Source organism: Protomyctophum parallelum (genome assembly GCF_964188405.1).
Source record: "Protomyctophum parallelum genome assembly, chromosome: 4".
NCBI classification, from domain to species: Eukaryota; Metazoa; Chordata; class Actinopteri; order Myctophiformes; family Myctophidae; genus Protomyctophum; species Protomyctophum parallelum.
The window spans coordinates 10,850,740-10,876,017 of record NC_139700.1 but is presented as its reverse complement, the minus strand read 5'-3'; the positions used below and the strand labels follow the sequence as shown (position 1 = coordinate 10,876,017).

The following is a 25,278-nucleotide window of genomic DNA, read 5'->3' as shown; positions in this document are numbered from 1 at the left end:
CCTTGACATGAAATATTGAGAACCAATGATATAGAAACATGAGGTTTTTCAGACAAAAAAGACATTTTAAATTTCGACGTCAGGCCCAAAAGGGGTTAAAGAGTAAAAAAAAATTGTGTTCTGGTTGGTTTTCATTGTATTTGATCGTGCCAAGACACACAAACCGCTTACAGTACATGTCGAATGAATCTAATAAAAACCAAGCCATGTAATCACAGAGGATGTGTGTAGCTGTATCATGTGACCTTGACACATATTTACAATCAGCCTCCACGTCATGTTTACAATCAACTTTTATTGATCACAGCTTGAACAATATGCGAACCAGTTAACATAAATAAGGACATTTATAAGGAACTGACCCTTGTGTGTGTTTGTGTGTCTCTGTGTGTGTGTGTGTGTGTGTGTGTGTGTGTGTGTGTGTGTGTGTGTGTGTGTGTGTGTGTGTGTGTGTGTGTGTGTGCGTGCGTGCGTGCGTGTTCATTTACAATGTGTGCACATTTCAGTACTCTATGCAGCTATTACTTACGTATGTCTGTACAGAGGTGTGTATACAGCTGTACACACATTATACATGCACGTGTAAACTGCACAGACATTTACTGTATGTATGGTGTGTGTATTCACATGTGCATCTACACTGTCAAAACATTACAACATGTGTGCACATACTGTACATGCATGTGTGTGTGCATGTAATGCATTTGTGTGTGTGTGTCTAAGCTCATGATGTGTTGCACTCTGATGTGTTGTGAGCTTGTAGATCAGCTATTTTTGTTACTTGACATCCGTGCTTAACTAAAAGTGATATTGTTTTGTTAAAACAAACTTTTTGTTGGAATGTTAAAACACATTCCCTGCCGGGGTCGTTACCATAGGCGGTACGGTGAGGCTAGTGCCAGGGAAAAGAGCGACATAAGCAATGAAGAAGAGCCCTCATCCGGCCGACCCGGAAGTGATTGCCCTCTATTGTCGCGCCAGGCTCGCTCACGGCCGGGATCTGCCGCTCGGACTTATAATATGCATAGCGCTACGAGCTTGTAGGTCTGCTATTTTTGAAACATCGAAGAACGACTGACATAGAAACATAGCTTTTTCAGAAAACTGTCAGGATGTAGAAGACATTTTTAGAATCTGATCTCAGGTCTAAATGGGTTAGACAAACCCCAAGATCTCCTGTTGGCAAAGAACGATGCAACCACGAATCCCGAGAAATCGCGGGATGGATTGGCACGGATCGGGTGAAGCGTAGCGTCGGGCTGTAGCTGTACTCACGTGGCCCTCGTCGCGGATGAAGTTGCGCAGGTCCCCGTGCTTCATGTAGGGCAGGACCACCAGGGGAGAGCCCTCCTGGGGCAGACAGATGCCCAGCAGGGACAGCACGTTGGGGTGGCTGAAGTCCTTCATGATGATGCCCTCCTTGAGGAACTGAGACACCTCCTCCAGGTCTGTGATGCCTGGAGAGGAGGAGGAGGATGGTGGTGATGGTGGAGAGAGGAGAAGAGAGTGGAGATGAGGAGGAGGATGGTGATGGAGGAGAGAGGAGAAGAGAGTGGAGATGAGGAGGAGGATGGTGATGGAGGAGAGAGGAGAAGAGAGTGGAGATGAGGAGGAGGATTGCACAATTGTTTCAAGGTTGAATCAATGAATTGCATTTTACGAGGTGAAATATATTATACCTTTGCGACCAGATTTTGTAGTGGCAAGGATTGAATCTACGAGTGCAGTTACGAATCTACAAGCTCTCAAAATCAACCTTTATATACTGTAGAGTAGATGTTCATTTCGTTCTTTACATACAGTAATAATAATGGATTGCATTTTTATAGCGCTTTTCTATGCACTACGTGCTTACTCAAAGAGCTTTACAATCGTCCATTCATCCATACATTGGGAGGTGAAGCGGCGAACAGCCAACGGCCAGCATCCTCACCTCCCACATTCACACACCACTGGAGGCAAGGTGGGGTTCAGTGTCTTGCCCAAGGAGGACACTTCGACATGTGGACACTATAGACAGGAGGAGCCGGGATTCGAACCGCTGACCCACGGATCATTGGAGGACCTGCTCTACCTCCTGAGCCACAGACGATTGTTGGAGTGAGGATAGAGGAGCTATATGACCATCGACACAGAGAGAAAGAAGACGGAAGGGTCCTATTGGCTCCTTCCTATTACATCTAAAATTCATACCAGAGCCTCCATCAAGTTGGAACGCATTAACCACTTTATACTCCCTGCTATATACATCCTTGTATGAAGTATAATAACAGATCTACAAGTATTCATACGGAGCCGTTTATGAACGCCACAACAATCTTGGTCCACTCAGCTCCACATGCCTGAGTGTCGACCACGAAACACTACAAGCAGCCTACTGTGCACACTAGCACACCCAAACGCAGAGCCGTGCCAACGACAAAACAAAAAAAAGACGTGTGTGGGCTCTTCTACAGGATCAGACATATCAAAAGAAATACAATAATACATCTCTACACAGCGGGGAACACACCACAACCATGCCTCTAACCCATTCTGGGTGGGAACCCCTTTTGGTGTTATAGCATCATGTTATGCTTTAGCTATTGACAGGATTTAAAGGATGGTAGCAGTAACAATTTGTATTTATACATTACAAATGACATAATCACGAGTGTCAAGAACAGAATGTGGAGGGGTGTTGTCCATGGGGGAGGGGGGGTTTTGACTGCTAGTTGTGTTTTTTTTTTCTTTGTTTTTTTTTCTTTTTTTTTGTGTAAGTCATGTGAATTTTGTATGCTTTATTGAAATCATTAAGAAACTTTGATGACAAAAGAAAACTGTCAGGATGTAGAAGACATTTTTAGAATCTGATCTCAGGTCAAAATGGGCTAAAGTAGAAACCATCCCACTTGCACGCATGCACGCGCACACACACACACAACATGCACACACACACACACGTACACCAGCTCCCTCCTATTCTGTCTCCAGACAGAGTCTGAGGAAGTTCAACCTTTGCTGGCCCTCCATTCCCCCCCACCCCCACACCCCTCCAGGTGGATCCAACATGCACGTTGCCATTATCCAATCCCATCAGTGGCTGATCTGGTGTCAGTGCTCTTTAGCCCCGCTGGCTCTGCTATATAATCCATTTAGACATTTAAGACATGGAGGCTCTTTAGACCCACCAAAAATAAGTGGCTGATTAGTCTCTCTGACTGAGGTTAGAGGAGACCCCAGCCTGGAGAAAACAACCTTTTACCCTTTTTCAAAGCCTCAGACTCGGCTGCGGCTCGCTGGCGGTTGAACCCGCGGCCTCCCTACAGTGGGGGCAGAATTCGGTCTCCTCCGGCAGACAAATAGGATTTTATATATATATACAGCTTTTGTCCCCACACACGTCTCATATTTGCCATTGACAATGAAAGGCGAAATTAGGTCATATGTCCGTCAAATATGACACAAACATTAAATGCCATTGAAAATGACCAGCTCAACAAGATCTACCCACAAAGAAGTATGATCTCATTGCTGGAAATAGTCAAAACAAATGTACCTGAGGGGGCAAAATGGAAATAGTTTCTGTATGTCTAACTTTGTAATGCTACTGCTACTTGATTGATTTTATGTCAATCAATCAAGTCACCTTAATTCAATTCAAAGTGTCAGATGCCAAATTATATTATATTTTTTAATTTAAATGATATATGTTTTAGGGGCATGTCATGTGGTCTACCTGCACAGCCTTTGTGATCTACTGGTACCTTTTGGGCACCCCTGGTCTACAACAATGCCATGATGTCAACGGAGGACAGAAACAAACACAAAGACAATAGAGAATGGCATCTTGGGAAATCACTAAATTAAATAATAGCGGTCCCAAATCCCTGGAGACCACCCCTCCCCCTTCCATCCAGGGCCCAGGGAGGGTGAGTCCTCCTCTCTGGGCTGACACTCTGCCCTCCTGCGTCTCTCTCTCTCCTGGGTATCAATCTCCATGGGGCTTGAAGTGACAGGTTATGCGATTAGGGCGGACCCCTAACGTCATCTGCACCATCGGCAGCTCATTCATCACCCTAACCGTCATCTCAGCTCAGAGCTTTCCCTGAGACGCCCTCCCATAGCTCTGTACTGACTGCCCTCCCATAGCGCTGTACTGACTGCCCTCCCATAGCTCTGTACTGACTGCCCTCCCATAGCTCTGTACTGACTGCCCTCCCATAGCTCTGTACTGACTGCCCTCCCATAGCTCTGTACTGACTGCCCTCCCATAGCTCTGTACTGACTGCCCTCCCATAGCTCTGTACTGACTGCCCTCCCATAGCTCTGTACTGACTGCCCTCCCATAGCTCTGTACTGACTGCCCTCCCATAGCTCTGTACTGACTGCCCTCCCATAGCTCTGTACTGACTGCCCTCCCATAGCTCTGTACTGACTGCCCTCCCATAGCTCTGTACTGACTGCCCTCCCATAGCTCTGTACTGACTGCCCTCCCATAGCGCTTTGCTGACTGACGCAACGCCACGCCACACAGAACCAACGTGATTCAGACAGACACGTGTTATAGGAATGACAGCACTTGTGATGTGAATGGATGTTCTGAGGCTGGGTCCAACAACTCACAACAAATGAATCGATTTAACTGATTGTAAAACAAAGAACCAAAATTGAGAATACGAGCTAATACAACGCCTCAAGATGCGACTATAGCTTGTACTGTGGCAATTTGTTTTTTATTTTTGTGTGACATCTGCATGTATACATCATCATGACAAAAATAGACACTATGCCTATTTGCTCAGACACTATGACGTATAATTTCTCCATTTAATGTGAATGTAATGTCTGTGTAGGACGGAAATCTACGGTAATCTAATAGCTGAATATAGGAGGGACTAGCGGCCCTCAAAAAATAATCCTTACGTGCTTAATCAATTTAGTAAAATATAATGATTCAAACAGATCTAAAGTCTCTGTCTGTCTGTCTGTCTGTGTGTGTGTGTGTGTGTGTGTGTGTGTGTGTGTGTGTGTGTGTGTGTGTGTGTGCGTGCGTGCGTGTGTGTGTGTGTACTGTTGTACACGTAACTCGAGAACCGTTCGCCCCACCGACTTCAAATTCGACACACGCGTTCCACCCCACCACACAGTGAATATATTGTATACTGTAGCTACCATAAGTACTGCAAAAATACATAAACATACAGTAAGCCCAAAGGAACAAAGACAACTCTAAATGAAATGCACATTACACAGTATACACTCAAACATGTTGTGCAACTGTAAAAATCAAAGTCAAAGAGAGATTCATTGTCTCTCAGCATCACGTCTTTGTGCTCTGCGTCCGGCCAGAGGACTTCGTCCACATCAACGTTGTCCCCTCGCCAGAAAACAAAGAAAGAAAAAGAACTCTGGTGTGTCGGATTCGGTCTCGACAAACCCTCCGCACTCCGCGGGCCAATTCCTTGTAAGAGCTTTTCTCTGATATATGGGCTTCGGTCGTAGACCTTCAACCGCCATGCAGAGAAAAGACTCTTCTATATGGTCGAGTAAAAAGGACTGCGTGGTGGAAGAGAAACGTTTATGAACCACTGGCCGATGTGGAATGTGAAAACTGACATTGTCTCAAATCACCACATCAGAACATACCATTTTGCATCACAAAAGTGCAAAATGTGTTTTAGTGAGTGAAAATGTGTTCAACCTTTAAGCTCTTATATACTTTGATGTACGTTTGTACAGCGAGTTATTCATACGACAAGCTCACAATGTGTTGTTGCATTGCGAAGAGCTGTGAGCCAATAGCGATGATATGGAGGATTAACAGAGTTATGTCTCGGCACAATTTGGAGAAAACATTCTTGCTTTGTCATCGTTACCGTAATCGTTACTGTAGACGTGGCTAATAGCCTCTTGACAAGTCTCCTTAAAAAAATACTTCAGACAGCTGCAGTTGATTCAGAACACTGCTGCTCGAGTCCTACTAATACCAATAAAGTGGATCTCCAATTCACAGATCTTTACACTGGCCCCCTGTCTTCAAATTGAATTGATTTCAAATTAGTTTGTAAAGAATATAATGGTTTAGGATAAAAAAATGAATACGTTTCTGATCTTGTGATACGTACATCATGAACCATTCGGACCTCTTGTCTGGGACAGGTCTGCTCTCTGACGAAATTGTCAATTATATTCAGTCATAGTTTTAATCATCATAGCTTAGTTCTCATTTAGTTTCCAATTCATTTTCGTCATATAGTTTAGTCGACGAAATCAACACTTTGTTGCAGCAGTTCCTTTGAGCAAGGCACCCCGTACGACTGTTGTGTGATGACGAGTGTGCAACTCTATGAATGTGAACAACCGTGATGGTGCAGAAAGAGTAGCCTCGCGTTGCCATAAACCACTCCGCTGCGCTGCGTCCGCCTCGGGGCATACAGTATGCATACAGTATGCAATAGGGGCGGAGCCGCGGATGAAGTCTGGCTGCGCCAGGCTACAGAAAGAGAAGCGTGACATGCAAGCAAAGCTTCCCTGGATGAAGAATGGAATGGAATCAGTGGGTCAGTTTATTCCAGACATGCTGGCTTTGTACTTACGGTTCAGAGACTTAATTGCACAGTGCTGCTTCTGGCCATCTGGCTCCAACAGAGTGCCATGGAACACGCAGCCAAAGTGACCTGGAGAGAAAGAAACACGTTATGATCAGAGATTTAGATTATATTATTCAATATGTCGCTGCTGCTGGGTGGAAACTTTCAATGTCCAAAACTGTTCCCTTTTTATAGTGTAATTAACCGATGTACAAGCTCACAATGCCTTTTACTACCAGGGGTTGTGAGCTTGTAGATCTGCTATTTTCACTACTTTTGTGCGACTCTCTTGAATGGTTGAAGTATAGGGCATTCATTATTTTTTTCTTTTTCAATTATTCACTTTATTACATTATTATTCAAATTTGCTAACTTTCAAAACCTCTCCAAGAATTGAAGAGTGTGAGATTGAAGTGTGTAGCAGAGGACTAGAGGTACAGCTGAACAAGGGTCAGTTATTACTTCAGCTTTGCCTCACTACAAATCACTTTTAATCCTTGTTCGGCAATTTTCACATCGTTTTAGGAGGCCTTGTATTAAGCCTTGAAAGCAACAGCTTACTTAAACTAATTCACTTAAGAAAGCATCACGCTCACTTCACACAAAACTATAAGTCTTCCACCGCAAGAAACCAAGCACCAAGGAGTATTAATTAATACCCCAAAGCAGGCTAACATGCCTACCCCGTCCGTCTTGAGTTATAGTGCCTTTTATTGAATTATATGTCCTCTCTAAGACTTGGGGGGGCCAGCCCCCCAGATTCAAAGTATAGCGTAGGAGCGTGGAAAAGCCTCTTTGGTGCCCTCTTATCACGTCCTCGCAGATGGGCGACGGTGTTGAGTTACACCTCCCAACAATGGAGACCCTCCATGGGAATAGTAGCCGGGGACAAATCACCCAATGCCATTCTATGAGCCCTGTCTCGCTATCCAGCTTTTTTTCCCTTCCTTTCCTCCAGGGGGGGTTGATCCAATAAGCACAGGGGAAAGGGATATTTGTGACACTGCCCCCCATCATCGAAGGGGTCCTGTGGGCTTTTTGCCTTCCTCTCAGCGTTCTGCGTTGAATTTGATCTTCATGGCCTGTGAGCGGCCTACTTAAACCACACAATATGAGGTGATTTTACGTCTGGATGTCAAACTTGCGGTTTGATAATGCGGGGCAATTAAGCTCTTTGTGGCTGAGTTTTTTTTCTCCTTTTTTCCTTTCGTAAATGGCTTCTGGCCCTGTGGCAGTGGAGTCTCTCTGGTATGGCCAGAGGTCCTGGTACAGTACATACAGTAGAGGTATGGAAGACTGAGCTATATGGAGAGGGGTTAGAAGACAGCTTAGCATAGTTTATGCATGGCTGCATACAAGATATGCATGATTTGAACACCACCAGCATGGATGGTGGTATCCATGTCACAGAGTATATGTGCCTGCATTGTCTTTCATCAAGGCTACATTTCATTCGTGTGTCTGCCTGTAGGATCAGAATTGTACGTCAACAATAGTACGATGTATGTAATTCAGGTAATTCTAGCAGCTATGTGGGAAAACAAACAACGTGTGCTTTATAGTGGAAACATTGTGGTTTCCCTTTCAACTCCGATCATCTCTCCTCGTGTCATGTATAGCAGTGGTTCCCAAACCGTTCAGGTTGAGACCCAAAAGAGAGGTTGGACGTTTGCCCATGCAGGATCCAAACTAGTGAAAATAGCAGATCTACAAGCTCACAACGCGTCACTTCGCGCCACGTTGTAAGCTTGTAGATCGGCTATTTTCACTACTTCTTAAACATTTGTTTTCTAATTTATGGAATTTCTTTTATTGTTTATTTATTACTTTACTACATTTTTAAATTAATTAAAAATCGTTTTATTATTTATTTATTTTTCTACTGTACTGTATGTGATTTCTACTGTTTTGTATTAATTTCATTCCTCTCTTATCTCCCTGGGTCTGAAATAAAGCATTGTATTGATTAACTATCCCTGGTGTAAACCAAAAGAAGAAGTAAGAACTGTCCCACACTGACCTCTAGAAGTAAGAACTGTCCCACACTGACCTCTAGGAGACAGAACTGTCCCACACTGACCTCTAGAATAAAGAACTGTCCCACACTGACCTCTAGAATAAAGAACTGTCCCACACTGACCTCTAGGATAAAGAACTGTCCCACACTGACCTCTAGGATAAAGAACTGTCCCACACTGACCTCTAGAATAAAGAACTGTCCCACACTGACCTCTAGAATAAAGAACTGTCCCACACTGACCTCTAGAATAAAGAACTGTCCCACACTGACCTCTAGGATAAAGAACTGTCCCACACTGACCTCTAGAATAAAGAACTACATGTCCCACACTGACCTCTAGGATAAAGAACTGTCCCACACTGACCTCTAGAATAAAGAACTGTCCCACACTGACCTCTAGAATAAAGAACTACATGTCCCACACTGACCTCTAGGATAAAGAACTGTCCCACACTGACCTCTAGGATAAATAACTGTCCCACACTGACCTCTAGGATAAAGAACTGTCCCACACTGACCTCTAGGATAAAGAACTGTCCCACACTGACCTCTAGGATAAAGAACTGTCCCACACTGACCTCTAGGATAAAGAACTGTCCCACACTGACCTCTAGAATAAAGAACTGTCCCACACTGACCTCTAGGATAAAGAACTACATGTCCCACACTGACCTCTAGGATAAAGAACTGTCCCACACTGACCTCTAGGATAAAGAACTACATGTCCCACACTGACCTCTAGGATAAAGAACTGTCCCACACTGACCTCTAGGATAAAGAACTGTCTCTCTAAGCAGTAAGAACTGATCCCAGTACACTGACCTCTCCCGATGACCTGGTTGAGGTGGAGCAGCAGCTGGTCCCTGGCGATCACCACGTGCTGCACTTCCTTCAGGAGGTCGGGGTGGAGGCAGGAGGGGTCGATGTGGACCGGCGCCATCAGCAGAGGGGACACCAGAGCCTCCCCGTCCGGCCCCAGGCCCATGCCCATGCCCAGGCCCAGGCCCGCTCCCCCCAGGACCCCCAGCCTGGGGGAGAGCAGCTCCCCGTTGCCCCCGTAGACGGGCGGGGCGCCGCGACACGTCTCGGGTCTCTCCGAGCCCTGATGGTCTGGATGGAGGAGGAGACAGGGGTCAGAGGTCACCACCCAGTGTAAGACGATACCGTGATGCATGCAGCAGTCCTTCATTGGGGGGGGGGGGGGGGGGGGTCCAGCGGGGCCGAAGCAACATGAATTAATATACTATCAAAATCTTTAAAAAAACACATCAATTTGGGGGTCCTTGACATGAAGCAGTTTGAGAAACCACCAGCGCTGTAATGAATGCTTGTAGAGGTTAAGGAATGAGGGCAATGTTTTGCCGTTGATGTTGTTAGGGCAGAGGAAAGGGCGAAGAAAGAGACATTGTGGGTGAAAGTCATTTTTCTTTCCTGAGACAAACACAAGTTAAGCTTAAGAGGGAGAGAATGATTCAGCCCTAGAACAATGTAGACAAAGGGTTTCATCACACGTGCAAAACCACTATAGTTATCTTAGGATTAGGACGAAGTTATATTAACTAATCCTCTACGCTACGATCAGAGAGGAAGGTTACAGTAGATATGAACAGGTAACTGAGATAGTTAATGCTCTCGCACGAATCATCTACAATTCCTCAAAATCCCTGTTCTCTTCCCTGGAGCTCCCTAGCTGGTACATTAGTCCATTAGCGAGCCATTTCTCTTTGGTTCAGCTCTGCGGGCTGCCACCCATCCAAAACCCCAAATTGCTTTGGCCCGGCCATCGAGATCAGGTGACAGAAGAACCCTCCCCACGCCCCCCCTCGGGACACAAGCCGAAGGAACCATGTCGCACACCGACGGTGTCGAGGCGTCGAGAACAAATGCGTGAGGCCTCAAGAAGACATGCAGTGGTCGGAGGAAAGCACGCAGAAGACCCCCAAAAGCATGTCTCGAGGGGGGGGGGGGGGGGGGTGGAGAGGAGAAGAGAGGGGGAGGGAGGAAGAGAGACGGGTGGAGGTGTGGGGGGTGTTGTTGTCCGTGCGACGTACCCTCCAGCAGGGTGGTTCTATAGTCCACTGACTCGTGCGACACCATTTCGTTGGAGGGGCTGACGCTCCGCGCGTTAGCCAGCCTGTCCAGGTGCTGAATGTGCGCCCGGCCGTCGTACCACACCTCAGACAGATCTACAACATGGAGGGAAGGAGGACAGAGAGAGGAGGGGGGGGAGGGGGGGGGAGGACAGAAAGAGGGAGGGAGGGAGAGAATGAGAGAGAAAGGGAGATAAAGTGAGAAGGACGGGGAGAACAAAGAAGAAAGGATGGAGGGAGAGAGAGAGGGTCAGGTAGAAAGGTAGAGGTGTTCACAGACGGAAAGGGAGGAGAGGAAAAGAGTTGATGAGAGGATGAAACAAGGTGGAAGAGGAGAGGTGTAGAAGAGGATGGTGGTGGAGAGAGATAAAGAGAGACGGGGGAGGGAGGGAGGGAGAGAGAAACAGACAAATGCTTAGAGAGAGGAGGGAGGACAGAGCGCTTCACCATCATCCAACCCCCACGACACACCTCCATCACCAACCCTCACATCACTCACACACACAGTTATGCACTTAACGCGTGTACAAATAATACATAAGACACACATTCACATGCACGCACGCACACACACACACACACACACACACACACACACACACACACACACACACACACACACACGCACACACACACGTACGCCACATACCGTCGATGTGCTTGTTTCTCCTCCACATGAGCAGCGAGCCCAGCATCATCAGCAGCAGGCTGACACACACACAGCCCACCACCAGGCCAAGGTAGTCCTGCTCCTGGGCCAGAGTCACCTTACCCAGGTGTCTGATGCTGTCTGCCTGACGCCACTGAGGAGAGAGAGAGAGAGAGAGAGAGAGAGAGATAGAGAGAGAGAGAGAGAGAGAGAGAGAGAGAGAGGTGATTCACATGTGACAAGATCAACCACAAGACCAGGACAGCAACTATCGATTATTTTCTTTAGCGATTATTCGATTTGATTAGTCTACTTTCATCGAATACCAGCACTTAAATCTATTAGAATCTATTTGGGAGTCGGGACAACTCCAGCGAAATGTTCTAAATCTTCCCCCAAATCTATTATTTTATTAAAATGTATTATTTTATCAAATTGATTACGGTAGTTTGATTAAACTGCCAAAGACAGATTTTGGAGAAACGTTGTTGCTGCCCTAAGCGCCTGCCGGCGTAATGGGGATAAGTAAGTAAGTATACGTTTACCCATTTTGGGGCGGCAACCCATTTTGGTGTTCGCATTATGTTATGCTTTAGCTATTGAAAAATAGCAGATCTACAAGCTCATAGCGCGCCACCGAGTGGCACGCTACGAGCTTGTAGGTCTGCTATTTTTGAGAAAATCGAAGAACGACTGACATAGAAACATGGCTTTTTCAGAAAACCTACCGTTTTTAGAATCTGATCTCAGGTCAGAATGGGTTAACTATTATACCCCCCCTACCCAACACAGTAGGTAGTTGGACACCATCTTGTTCTACTTTGTACTTTTCACACGTACGACTGGAACCGCAAATCCAATTTCCTCATAATAAAGTTTTCTACCTTCTACCGAGTTTTGATCCGAACCTTTTTCCAAAGGCTTTTTGGGGGGGAGTGTCACACCAAGTGTGCTGCAGATTACCGTCGGGGCCGCAGGATTCTGTGTAGCCGAATGTTTTCCATTTACAGGGCATTTACCGAGAGACTGTCAAATGTTTTCCATTTAGCAGGGCATTTACCGAGAGACTGTCACAGCCGCAGCCTGTTGGCCATGGCGCCCACCGACCATGATAAATCATCTTGAGCGGGCCATATGTATATATTCTCATTCCCATATTTCTGTGGTCCTCACATCAAATCCCAACAACCAACATCGTGCATGAACCTAAAGATGTGAACGTGAGCTTTTCCTCTCATTTCACCACCGTAAAACCCTCATAATCTCGAGGAATGGGACTACGAAACGGCATTTATCTTGTTAACAGACGAAAATAAAGCCGTGCTAATTTTTGAAAATACGGCCCTTTGTCTGTTACTGATGGCGCTGTGGAATGTGTACCCTTTTCCCCCTCACTGTATATGTTTCTTTTCCCTTTTTACCTCCTTCATGATGAATTCCTGTTCTGTTCTTTGACTATATAGAAAGTTTGTACGTCTCTAAATGTTTTGATGAATTGAACACGGTGGACCCTCTTGTAAACAAATGTTAACAGTCTTTGTATTGAGTTTCCGGTGCTATGCCCATATATGGTTTGCGTCGTCGATGGTTCACAATCATTGTTCCACTTCCGTTCCGTAGAGATGCCGGGCGGTTTGTTTACAGTGTGTTGCTGACCAACAGGTTCGTGTGTTTAGAGTTGTAACCGTTACATCAAGACATATTGACATTGTGTGGTTTAAATGTCTTATTCATGGAATGAATTGTCGCTGTGTTTATGGGCACTTCAGAGGGCAAAGACGTCCTTTCATTCCCTTCGGTTTACGCAGCAGCGCCAGTGAGGTGTGTTGTGTTTCCTTTCTGCATTTGTTATTGTTTCTTATGATAATGTTTCGGTATTGTTTGGTTCTAATCTGAATGTTCGTTTTATGCTTTATTTTACAACAGTTTGACGTTGTGGATGAATTGTGTCACAGACAATAAATCTACCAGTGATAAGAACTACCTTGCCTCGTTCTGAGTCCGTTGGGAGTGAAATGTACTGCAATTCTGCAAAATGCAAACCTTGTGGTCAAACTACTCAGTCAGTCAATCAGGTCTTTCATATATAGGTTCTGATTGGATGGAGGCAGCGGTGGAAAGTATATAAACTTTATTACAGGCTTAAAGTAAACAAGTACATTTACATAACTACTGTACCATTTGAAAATAGCCGATATACAAGCTCACAAGAGATCTGCTAATGAAAACTTGAAATAATATGTACTTTTACTTTTGGTACTTTAAGTACATTTTGATGCCAATACTTTTGTACTTTTACTCAAGCACATGGTGAATTCCAATCTTTTATCTGTAACAGAGTATTTCTATATTAGCAGTATTGATTGATACTCCCATTTTGGACGGAGGCCGATTCCAAAAAACGCTCCTATAAATCCTGACCTAAGTTTGCTGAAAAACTTCAAATATTTATATAGCAGCATCAAAAAAGTTGAACTTTTGAATCTTTTTCCACCACTACTGGGGAGGTTTGTGCATAAGTTAACGCTTCCTGCATATTCCAAAACCTCATCAACCTGTGTTCACGTAACCTCTCCCCCGAGACAAGCTGAGAGGAAGCAGAACGCTTGACACTGCAAGCATCCACAACCATGTGGAAACACCTCTCACAGTGGGAGGAACATTCAGGGTCAGTTTGCACATCATCTGGGGGAGATTTACTACTTTGAAATAAAGATGTTTTTTTTCCTTTTTCATCAACTGTCAATAAAAGAATCTTCCTTTTGAAGAGGAAGATTGTTGACCGAATTGTTGAGGTCTTAAAGACGTGGAGCTTTGATTCACTGCATCTGGGGACCGCATATACTGTACAGGCATTTGTGAGCTGTTGGCGTATCAGAAATTGCTTTTCCAACTGCCATCGTCTCTATAACTAACTGCAACTGGGAATTTGAACCTCCTGTACAGGCTGCACAACACATTATGGTCTATCATAATAGGCGCAATCTGGGGGAAAATTGCTGACCAAGGGTAGAGCTGTTGGAGAGGACGGGAGGGAGTTGTGGTGCGAGCAGCAGTGGACTTAAAGGAACACATGTCCGGCGTGCCGAGAACGCTGCACTCATATGAGCACAGCATTTCATCAACACTGGACCCGACGCCCCCACACACACACACACACACACACACACACACACACACACACACAACCCTGTGCTGTGGGTGTCTCAAACGGAGGGCAGATCACATCAGTGATATTGCCTCTTCCATTATTAGGTTTGGTGGAAATGAGGTTTCCTCTGCTCCTCTGGTGCTAGAGATGGCGCGCGTGTGTGTGTGTGTGTGTGTGTGTGTGTGTGTGTGTGTGTGTGAGAGTGCATGTGTGTGTGTCTAGATTAAAAATAAGAGTCAATGACTTGTTGTCTGCGTATGTCTAGGGCTGGGGAGGCGTGTATATGTATGTGAATGCATGCTTGTGTGCGTTATGCGTTGATATGACGGGCGGTGTATATATATGGCAATGCCCAAGAGTGTATCATATGCTTGCCTACTGCATGCATATTTATGTCTGTCTGCATGCCTGCGTAGTATATGTATGTAAGTAAGATACATTTTTATGTTGAGGGACACTGTGATAATAATCTGTAGTGTGCACAGTAAAATGTTCAGTGTTAATTGAACTCTTCGTAACCAAATGGACCAGTAGAATTGCAGGTGCATAAGACGTTTGGATAATCTCTAAAGCCAATGTGTCGTCATCTGACACCAATACGGGCTCATATATCAAAGGTTAGAGGCATTTCTTGTTCACATTTACACAAAACTCATATAATCTATGAAACAGATGCTAAATGTCACATAAAAACGTGTTTCTATGAAGACCAGTAGGTCATAGACCAGATCGTCTCCAAATAGTTTCTGTTTGGCTCTTTAAATGTGGGACGTTTCTATATTCTGAGAGGGCTAAGAGTTTGATCTTGGATCAGCAGGGTTACAGGGGGGTGGGGGGGGGATGGTGCGGCCTGGTTCTGAGACACTGGGTCCCATTTTTCAGTCTTTGGAATGACCCAAATAAAGAAATGGGTCCCGACCCACTGTGTGGGAAAGACCCCATCTCTCGATCTGTTTTGACAGTAAAAGCCACTTTTAACAAGACATTGTTTTAATGAACTGAGTTTGGATGTGTGTTTACATGAGTCCCATTCTCACGGTTGAATAGACCGCTTGTATACAGAACCAGTTCTGAAAGGGCCTGACTGACTAAGCAGTTCTCTCTCTCTCTCAAAGCGCATCTAAAGATGACGGGGGCGGGGGTGGGTGGTCTTACACAAACACCATTAACAGAGCATTTACATTTCAGGTGGGTTTTTTTTCGCTGATGCTTGTAGCTGCACAGTGACTCAACCACTTGAACCCTCTAGCGTCTACCTTAGAGATATGGGGGGGGGGGGGATCAGTGGACCTAGTATAGAGCCCTGTGGTACCCCAGTCAACCCAACACCGTACAGATGTCTCCTGCCATTGGCAATTCAGTAGACTGTCAGGGCATTGTCAGAAACAGAACAGTTCAGTAGATTGTCAGTGCATTGTCAGAAACAGAACAGTTCAGTAGATTGTCAGTGCATTGTCAGAAACAGAACAGTTCAGTAGACTGTCAGTGCATTGTCAGAAACAGAACAGTTCAGTAGATTGTCAGTGCATTGTCAGAAACAGAACAGTTCAGTAGACTGTCAGTGCATTGTCAGAAACAGAACAGTTCAGTAGACTGTCAGGGCATTGTCAGAAACAGAACAGTTCAGTAGATTGTCAGTGCATTGTCAGAAACAGAACAGTTCAGTAGACTGTCAGTGCATTGTCAGAAACAGAACAGTTCAGTAGACTGTCAGTGCATTGTCAGAAACAGAACAGTTCAGTAGACTGTCAGTGCATTGTCAGAAACAGAACAGTTCAGTAGATTGTCAGGGCATTGTCAGAAACAGAACAGTTCAGTAGACTGTCAGTGCATTGTCAGAAACAGAACAGTTCAGTAGACTGTCAGTGCATTGTCAGAAACAGAACAGTTCAGTAGACTGTCAGGGCATTGTCAGAAACAGAACAGTTCAGTAGATTGTCAGTGCATTTATTTGTCAGAAACAGAACATCGTCAGTGAGGAAGGGGGTTCATTTGGTACAACAGTACATCTCTATATTGGGTTTAACTAGTTTAAGTGGGAAGAGGGAAACATTTCCAATGTGGGGCTCAAACCTGTGACCTCTGAGTGTGGAATCAGTTATTCCACCATAACAACTCTCTACAACCCTTGAGTGAGACGTATAGAGTAACTAATCTATAGCATATCATCAGCAGAGAGAGAGAGAGAGATCCTAAATAGTTTAGATGAGGCTGGATAAGGAATAGAAACTCTATCAGGACAAACTTGTTCCAGTAAAGGTTTTTGGAACGGTTCATGGAATGTTATGAAATGTTTTAGTTCGTCCCTGTGGTTGACAGCAAAGTGACAGACCCAGGGAATGTTGGAGACATGAGGTCTCGTGCTCGCGCGCGTGTGTGTGTGTGTGTGTGTGTGTGTGTGTGTGTGTGTGCGTGTGTGTTTTCCTATTTTCATAAATAGACCGTCACAATTCTTTGTCCATACAGTACATGGTTAAGGACATGGTTATGATGGTATCCTCCCACTGCACGGAGTCAGCCAAGTGTAGCAGACAAAATGTCACCATAGCATAGATAACGATGGCAGACGATGAAGACCATTTCCATGTGAAAGGGACAATAATTGTAGAATGCTGTGACATATTGTAGCTCCCCTGCCTGTTTCAGATCTCCATCAGCAGGACATAATGGTACTTCCATTGCCAAAGACAATTAAGGCCATCAAGTAGTGCTGCAACTATCGTTTTTATAATATTTAACAATTATATATCGCTAACTTTGGTTAATAGATGAATCAATAAGTGCTCTTTTTGTGGGGCGCTATAGCCCCTCCAATGCACGTCATGTGGCCAAGTCTATGGACTTTTTACGGAATCATTTCTTCAGAACAAACTGACATTGGCAAGTCAATGGCAAATTAGGTAAGTGGTGATCATCATGATAAAAGGCGCCCCTCCCTTCACACAAGTGTGATGTTTTGATAATCAATACAGAAAAATGTGAATAGATTTTTCAGAATTTACTAAATCGATTTATTCAAGATCGTGTTGCTGCACGACGCGTTGTGAGTTTGTAAATCCGGCAATTAAACTTGTAGCGCAGACAGAAAATCTGAATTCCCATCATGGAAAACATATAGTGCAACACAGGATAACATGAAACAGATACTATGTGATTGTAGCATCGCACGGAAAGCGGGGATTGAACCCAGGCCTACAACTCGCCAGACCAATGCACAACCTGTCGTGCAAATAGACTATTGGCATGAGAGAGAGAGATGATGATCTCCACTAAACAGCAATGAATATTTAGGTCAATATGCCTCTCTCTGTCTCTCATATACACACACACACACACACACACACACACACACACACACACACACACACACACACACACACACACACACACACACACACACACACACACACACACACACACACACACAACACACAACACACACACTAGCAGCTCCCAGGTCAGCCAGCTGAGCAACACTCCACTACACTCAATGGATGTCTTGTTCCAACCTCTTCTTGACAGTACAGAAAACATTCTGTGTGTGTGTGTGTGTGTGTGTGTGTGTGTGTGTGTGTGTGTGTGTGTGTGTGTGTGTGTGTGTGTGTGTGTGTGTGTGTGTGTGTGTGTGTGCGTTCGTGCGTCTCGAGTGGTCTGGTGGTCTCCTATAGACAAGAGTCAGTGTGGAGTGCATGAAGTGGTCCTTCTGACTCACTGGGTCCTCTGCTGAGTGAGAGCTTGAGTGTGTGTGTTGAGCATGTGTGTGTGTGTGTGTGTGTGTGTGTGTGTGTGTGTGTGTGTGTGTGTGTGTGTGTATGTGTGTGTGTGATGAAGAACGAAGGTCATCCTTAAAATCGAACTCCAAAAGGAAGAGGTATTTGTGTTCATGCCAAATCCAATCATTTGTAAATGATGTCTGATGATGGTGGTGTGTTCACACAGATGTGCCATTCTGATGACGGTGTATTCACACAGATGTTCCATTACAACTCTTCACGCTTTCCTGAAGGTTTTCTGAAAATGCACGTTTTCCCTGCAGGTTTTATTCACTGATTAGCATAATGCTGCTTTGCTGGCGAAAAGAAGTGTCCAGCAGAGGAACTGACACATGCTCTGTTTCTGACAATGCACTGACAGTCTACTGAACTGTTCTGTTTCTGACAATGCACTGACAGTCTACTGAACTGTTCTGTTTCTGACAATGCACTGACAGTCTACTGAACTGTTCTGTTTCTGACAATGCACTGACAGTCTACTGAACTGTTCTGTTTCTGACAATGCACTGACAGTCTACTGAACTGTTCTGTTTCTGACAATGCACTGACAGTCTACTGAACTGTTCTGTTTCTGACAATGCACTGACAGTCTACTGAACTGTTCTGTTTCTGACAATGCACTGACAGTCTACTGAACTGTTCTGTTTCTGACAATGCACTGACAGTCTACTGAACTGTTCTGTTTCTGACACTGCACTGACAGTCTACTGAACTGTTCTGTTTCTGACAATGCACTGACAGTCTACTGAACTGTTCTGTTTCTGACAATGCACTGACAGTCTACTGAACTGTTCTGTTTCTGACAATGCACTGACAGTCTACTGAACTGTTCTGTTTCTGACAATGCACTGACAGTCTACTGAACTGTTCTGTTTCTGACAATGCACTGACAGTCTACTGAACTGTTCTGTTTCTGACAATGCCCTGACAGTCTACTGAACTGTTCTGTTTCTGACAATGCACTGACAGTCTACTGAACTGTTCTGTTTCTGACAATGCACTGACAGTCTACTGAACTGTTCTGTTTCTGACAATGCACTGACAGTCTACTGAACTGTTCTGTTTCTGACAATGCACTGACAGTCTACTGAACTGTTCTGTTTCTGACAATGCACTGACAGTCTACTGAACTGTTCTGTTTCTGACAATGCACTGACAGTCTACTGAACTGTTCTGTTTCTGACAATGCACTGACAGTCTACTGAACTGTTCTGTTTCTGACAATGCACTGACAGTCTACTGAACTGTTCTGTTTCTGACAATGCACTGACAGTCTACTGAACTGTTCTGTTTCTGACAATGCACTGACAGTCTACTGAATTGCCAATGGCAGGACATGTGAACTTCTCAAACAGCACATCTGTAAGTGCGTGCGTGTGTGTGTGTGTGTGTGTGCGTGTACTGTACGTGTGCGTGTCTCACCTCCATCCGCAGCTCCTTGGAGTGCAGCTCGTTAGGGACGGTGCATTCCAGGGTGTTCCCCACCAGGATCAGACTCTCACAGCTGTGATTGGACACCGTCAGCACCTGACACTTCATGGCCTCCTTATCCATGTGGTCGCCCTGAGAGAGAGAGAGAGAGAGAGAGAGAACTTTAACTTTAATTCAATTACATTACTGCTAATTGTCGCAAAGGTTTTCAGTGAATGCAAAACATTGAAATACTGTTGTCAACATCACATGGATGCACCTGGGACGTATCCTCAGTGATGTATCCTGAGGTCATCAGGGTTTTGGGTCTCTCGAACATCATACCCTTCACTCAGGCGACCCAACCGGGGTGATCAAGTCCCGACTCACGTCCCAGTAGCTACCCTCGATCAGTCCCATTAGGGCAAGACCAAGGCCACACAAATTAATCCGTTGCTCCGGAAATACTCTGTCAGGACTGGCTGGGAGAACCAGATTCTGGCGCGTTAAGGACTAGGCTCTGTGGGTTGACTCCTGTCTGGGCCCCTCCTAGCTAACCTCTCCTGTATGGATGTATAACTATTTCTGAAGACAGAAAATGCACAATTTCTTTTGTCTTACATCAAAGTGTCAATGTGACAAAGCTCTCTTTACACCTTTATTGTATTTGTAGTCAATATTCATTTGTAAATACATTGTTTTATCTTGAGTGTTTTGTTCCACTTTTGCTTAGGAAATGTAAACATATGTTTTCTCATGCAAATATAGCCTGGGGTTCACCTATGCTATCTATGGCATAGGCAGAATCTAGACCCAGCTGCGCGACATGAGACTAATTAATTAGAGCGACAGAGAGAGAGAGAGGAGTGTGTGTGTGTGTGTGTGTGTGTGTGTGTGTGTGTGTGTGCGTGCGTCAATTTAACAAAGGTGCAGACGGTCAGAAACCAGCAGAGAGTGATCGACGTATGCGAATAAAGCTCCTTTAAATTGAAATTTAATTGAAATTTGAGAGAGAGAGAGAAAGAGAATTGATGTATTGTACTCGCATCCATCATACACGTGATCATCTTCACTCACATTACGGCTCACTCAAAGGTCACGCGCGCACAATGGCACACGCACACACATCCCCCTCCCCCTAACATTTGATCACTGCAGTGAGTGTAGTGTCATTTTGCTGTCCACGCGATTTTCAACTGGGTTTGAATTAAACTTCATTCTGACTAATAACGTCTGGGAACAGAGAAATACAACTATTGTCCGTGGTGTGTGTGTGTGTGTGTGTGTGTGTGTGTGTGTGTGTGTGTGTGTGTGTGTGTGTGTGCGTGTGTGTGTGTGTAAGTGGACGTGTGTATACGAGAGAGCACGTGTTGTTTGGTTTGATCGTAAACTGAGTCAGGACTGTTTCACTCCATTTACAAAGAACTTTGTAACCTCGTTTCTCTGTCTCTCTCTCTCTCTCTCTCTCTCTCTTCCTGGCTTGGTCTCTCTCTCTGTGTTGTCTGTCTCACACTCTTTCTCTCTCTCTCCCTGTAGTTCTCCTATGTCTCTCCATCATCCTCTGATCCCCACATTTATCATCTATCATCCCTTTTTTATTTCACACACACACACACACACACACACACACACACACACACACACACACAGAGACATGCATGCTCATTTGTACGAGCACAGCAGAAGGCAATAAAGGGAATGATCACATTCCTCGCGTGACAGCCTGGGATTTTCCAATTTGACACAGAGAGGAGGCCGGCACCTGTTCCTGTACTCCACACACACACACACACGCACGCACACGCACACGCACACGCACACGCACACACACACACACACACACACACGCACCCCCCCCCCCCCACACACGCAAACAAGCGCACACACACACAGACACAGACACACACACCCACACGCACGCACCCACTCACACACACACACCCACATGCACACACACGCACATGCGCTGCACACACACACACACATGCACACACACGCACACACACACACACACACACACACACACACACACACACACACACACACGTGCACACACACGATACATACCATCCGATACAGTGCACACTTACTCATCGGTCAACGACTCAACAAACAGAAAAGGGCGCCCAACTGTTTGCAATTAGGATGAGTGCAAAATCCACACTGTGTGACTGCCTTAGAGAGCTGCCGGTTCTGTTATCCAGAAGCAAATGATTCATTGACTATTTAGCACTTTTCTAGTCTTCACAGCGCTTTACAACGCACTTCACTTTCACCCATCCACACACCGATGGCGGAGGAAACCATGCAAGGCGCCACCGACCTGCTTACCGGGACGCCTAGTGCAGTGGTTTCTCCTAATGGGTCCATTTGGACACTCTTACAATATAAATTGGGGTTTCAGAGATAGAAATGCCATTAAATGAATGGGGATCTGTAGACTTATTACCGGTAATATGCATGTCAAACTGGGGGTCCTTGAAATTAAACGGGTTGAGAATCACTGCTAGAGCAGTAAAAATCTTCTCTTATGGGGGTCCCTGGCATATCTTTTCAAATGGGGGTCCGCGGGGCTAATTAGTATAAATGTGGGTGTCCTTGACATGAAAAGGTTTGGGAACCACTGGTCTAGGGGTTCAGTGCCTTGCTCAAGGACAAGGAGGACACATAGCCAGGAGCAGCCGGGGATCGAACCTGGAACCTTCGGATTCCGAGACGGCCGCTCTACCTCCACAGCCAAATGTACTGGTTACTTAAGTTGTTAAATGCTATGCGTGTCATTTAGATGTACGGTATGCTGTGCTGTTTGCTCGTCCAAAGGTGATAAGGACGTGATGTGGACAGATGCTACCTTACTAATGTATCACATGTAAACACTATACATGTGACATGTACAGTACACTATACAGAATATAGCGGTATATACTTCATTGTTTGAGTCCTTCAGGGTTCTATACTAGGCCCCCCTCTTTTTCCCCACTCTGCAGATCAGCTCCAGAATAGAGAGGCCAGGGTCCATGCGGTTAAATGTATCCTTGGCACTCTGTTTATCCTGCTGTTGACTGGGTCTCATGCCCCGCCTACTCAAATCGTACGCTCTGAACAAGAGCGTAAGAATAACTAAGCTAAATTGTAAAAGTTGAGAGCTTTGTTTTTTCCTTGCTCGTTGCATACAGTACGATACGTGACACAACCTATAGGCAACCACTCCACAACCTCTATGAGAAGACTCCACAGTGAATAAACATCATTCACATCACTGCAATGATAATTAGTGTCAAAACTGTCGGTTGTTTTTCTCCCATGAAGCCGTGACGGGAGATTAGCTGTAGCCCGCTAGCGAGCCAACACAAATAACACTGGATCTGCTAACAGCAGGGAGGGGGGCGGGGCTGAGCTGTCAGTCACGAGCGAACAGGGGACCTTCCTATACTGTACTCCTGTTAGAACAGAACAGAGATGTCACTCTGGGGGAAAAATATATCTCTTCAAATCCCCTCCACACACATTAACACATTAACACCCTTGAACTACAATTGGCGGAATTGACGGATTGAATCATTAATTGCATCTAATATACGGCAACCTTCCCCGTGTTTCTTCACTAGTCCGATCCAGAAGAACACAGTTTTCCGGCCACTGCTACAGAGCTGACAATGAGGTTATAATATCTTCCCTTCTTCTCTGGAGTCCTGCCTCAAAGCAGACCAGAGGTAGAAAACTGTCGTTCCCTGATGTCATCGCTAGGGATCAGTAAGCAGGAACTGGGGATGGCAATGAAGGACTGGGAAGTCTGACGTGGCATTGTGAAATCCATGATCTCGACCGCGGTCGAAAAATGATGATGATGGATGTTAATTGTCTTTATAAAAAAATCCTCTTCTCATCAGATCTTGTGTCGTGTCGTCCACCTAACTTGTTGAACTTGTTGAGTTGTTGAACGAACTCATGTTCTATAGACTTATTATACCTCAGCCCGGTAGAGGAGAGAGACATAACATTTACTGTAGCGGCTTGAAATGCTCAGAAATGTAAATATAAACATTCCCTCCGCAAGGCTCTTTCATTGGCAGGCGTTTTGGGAGCGGAGATTTCACCCAAACAGTAAATGTGCCTTGTGTTGTCACGCACGCCACGGCCCAGGTTCTACATGTTTTTAACTCAATAAATACTGCGGGGGTCCAGGCTGATGTTGCGTCTCCAGGTCCACTAATTCCAAGTAACTATAAGTACATTTTACTTAAGTACAATTCTGAGGTTAATGTACCTTTATGGCAATTCTGTGCAGAGTTATATCAGATGGCACTAAATGTGCCCCGTCTCGGTGCAGTGGCTGAGTGCGTGGCACAGTCCCCTGGGTGTAAATATTGGGGAGGAGGGGGAGGAGAGGGGGTTGTCTGGGGCAAAGGAGAGCCAGGGAAGCAGGATGTGTGTGTGTGTGTGTGTGTGTGTGTGTGTGTGTGTGCGTGCGTGCGTGCGTGCTGCGTGCGTGCGTGGGTTGCTTGCGTGCATGCGTGGGTTGCTTGCGTGCGTGCGTGGGTTGCTTGTGTGCGTGTGTGCGTGCGTGCGTGCGTGCGTGCGTGTGTGTTTGGGGGAGCTAGGCTAGGGGTGGGGGGTTAGGGTGTATTAGTGTCGGGGGCCAAGTGCAAGGTCGTGTCTGGGAAAAAAAGAAAGAAAGAAGTACATAGAAAAGAAAAAAAGCAGAGCCAGGATCCCGTGCGACCGAGCCGGTCCAACAGCTGCCTCGACCCATCGAGCTGCAGTCAACACACACACACACACACACACACACACACACACACACACACACACACACACACACACACACACACACACACACACATCGAGCTGCAGTCAAACCAACATGAGAATGAAAGAGAAGAAGAGGGAGGGGGCTAAGAGAAAAACGAGAAAAAAATAAACCTCTCTTTAGTTTTACATTGTTTCCTTGTAGACCCGGGCCTGGTTTTAACACCTAGGGGAGCGGGCTGGGTCTGTGTGAAAAGGTACCGTTCGTATGTCAAGGGCTTTGACCCCAGGAACCCACGGAACAATGCGAGGCCGCCGAGAGGACGGCGGAGGAGGGCAGAGAGGGAACGATGGGAAAGAGACCCCTGTTCCTGTTTGTATTCAGTATTGTTTCCTTCACAAGTTTGGTCTATGGCGTGAGTCACCATGGGACTCTGTGTGTGTGTGTGTGTGTGTGTGTGTGTGTGTGTTCTTGCATGGTGTTGTCTAAATGCAAAGTGTGTGTGTGTGTGCTGAGCGGAGTGCAACGTGCAGGTCGACACCAACGACATTCTGAAGTGTCCATTCATCTCGCTATAGTCAAACAAACATCAGAGAACGGCTTCAAACAATAGTGTTTATGAATTAGATTCATAAAGCTTCAGTCTGAAGTCTGAACAAAAACTGCCAAAAAAGTACAAAACCTAAAAACAGATATTCATTTGTTAAGAGTTTGATACCTTGAATTGTGTTCAACTACTACAAAAATGAGTTCTTATTCTTACCAGTTCCTTTCCCTTCTATCAGGGGCTGACCAGGGAGAGACAGTATGGAGACCAGGGTTACTGCATGTTTTTTATGGGGTACCTAGTACTCTACCAGCTC

At 45.4% G+C, this 25,278-nt stretch overlaps 1 protein-coding gene across 1 annotated transcript in view; it reads right to left on the bottom strand.

Moving 5' to 3' along the window:
• The window catches only part of met (MET proto-oncogene, receptor tyrosine kinase), a 96,356-nt gene that overhangs the window by 7,609 nt on the left and 63,469 nt on the right, over window positions 1-25,278 (bottom strand). Inside the window, exons 13-18 of the mRNA XM_083762396.1 lie at window positions 19,678-19,818; window positions 11,332-11,485; window positions 10,644-10,778; window positions 9,415-9,702; window positions 6,579-6,659; window positions 1,276-1,457 (exon numbers count right to left, since the gene is read on the bottom strand). Coding sequence (XP_083618522.1) covers window positions 1,276-1,457; window positions 6,579-6,659; window positions 9,415-9,702; window positions 10,644-10,778; window positions 11,332-11,485; window positions 19,678-19,818 — 981 coding nt within the window. The remainder of the gene's footprint in view (window positions 1-1,275; window positions 1,458-6,578; window positions 6,660-9,414; window positions 9,703-10,643; window positions 10,779-11,331; window positions 11,486-19,677; window positions 19,819-25,278) is intronic.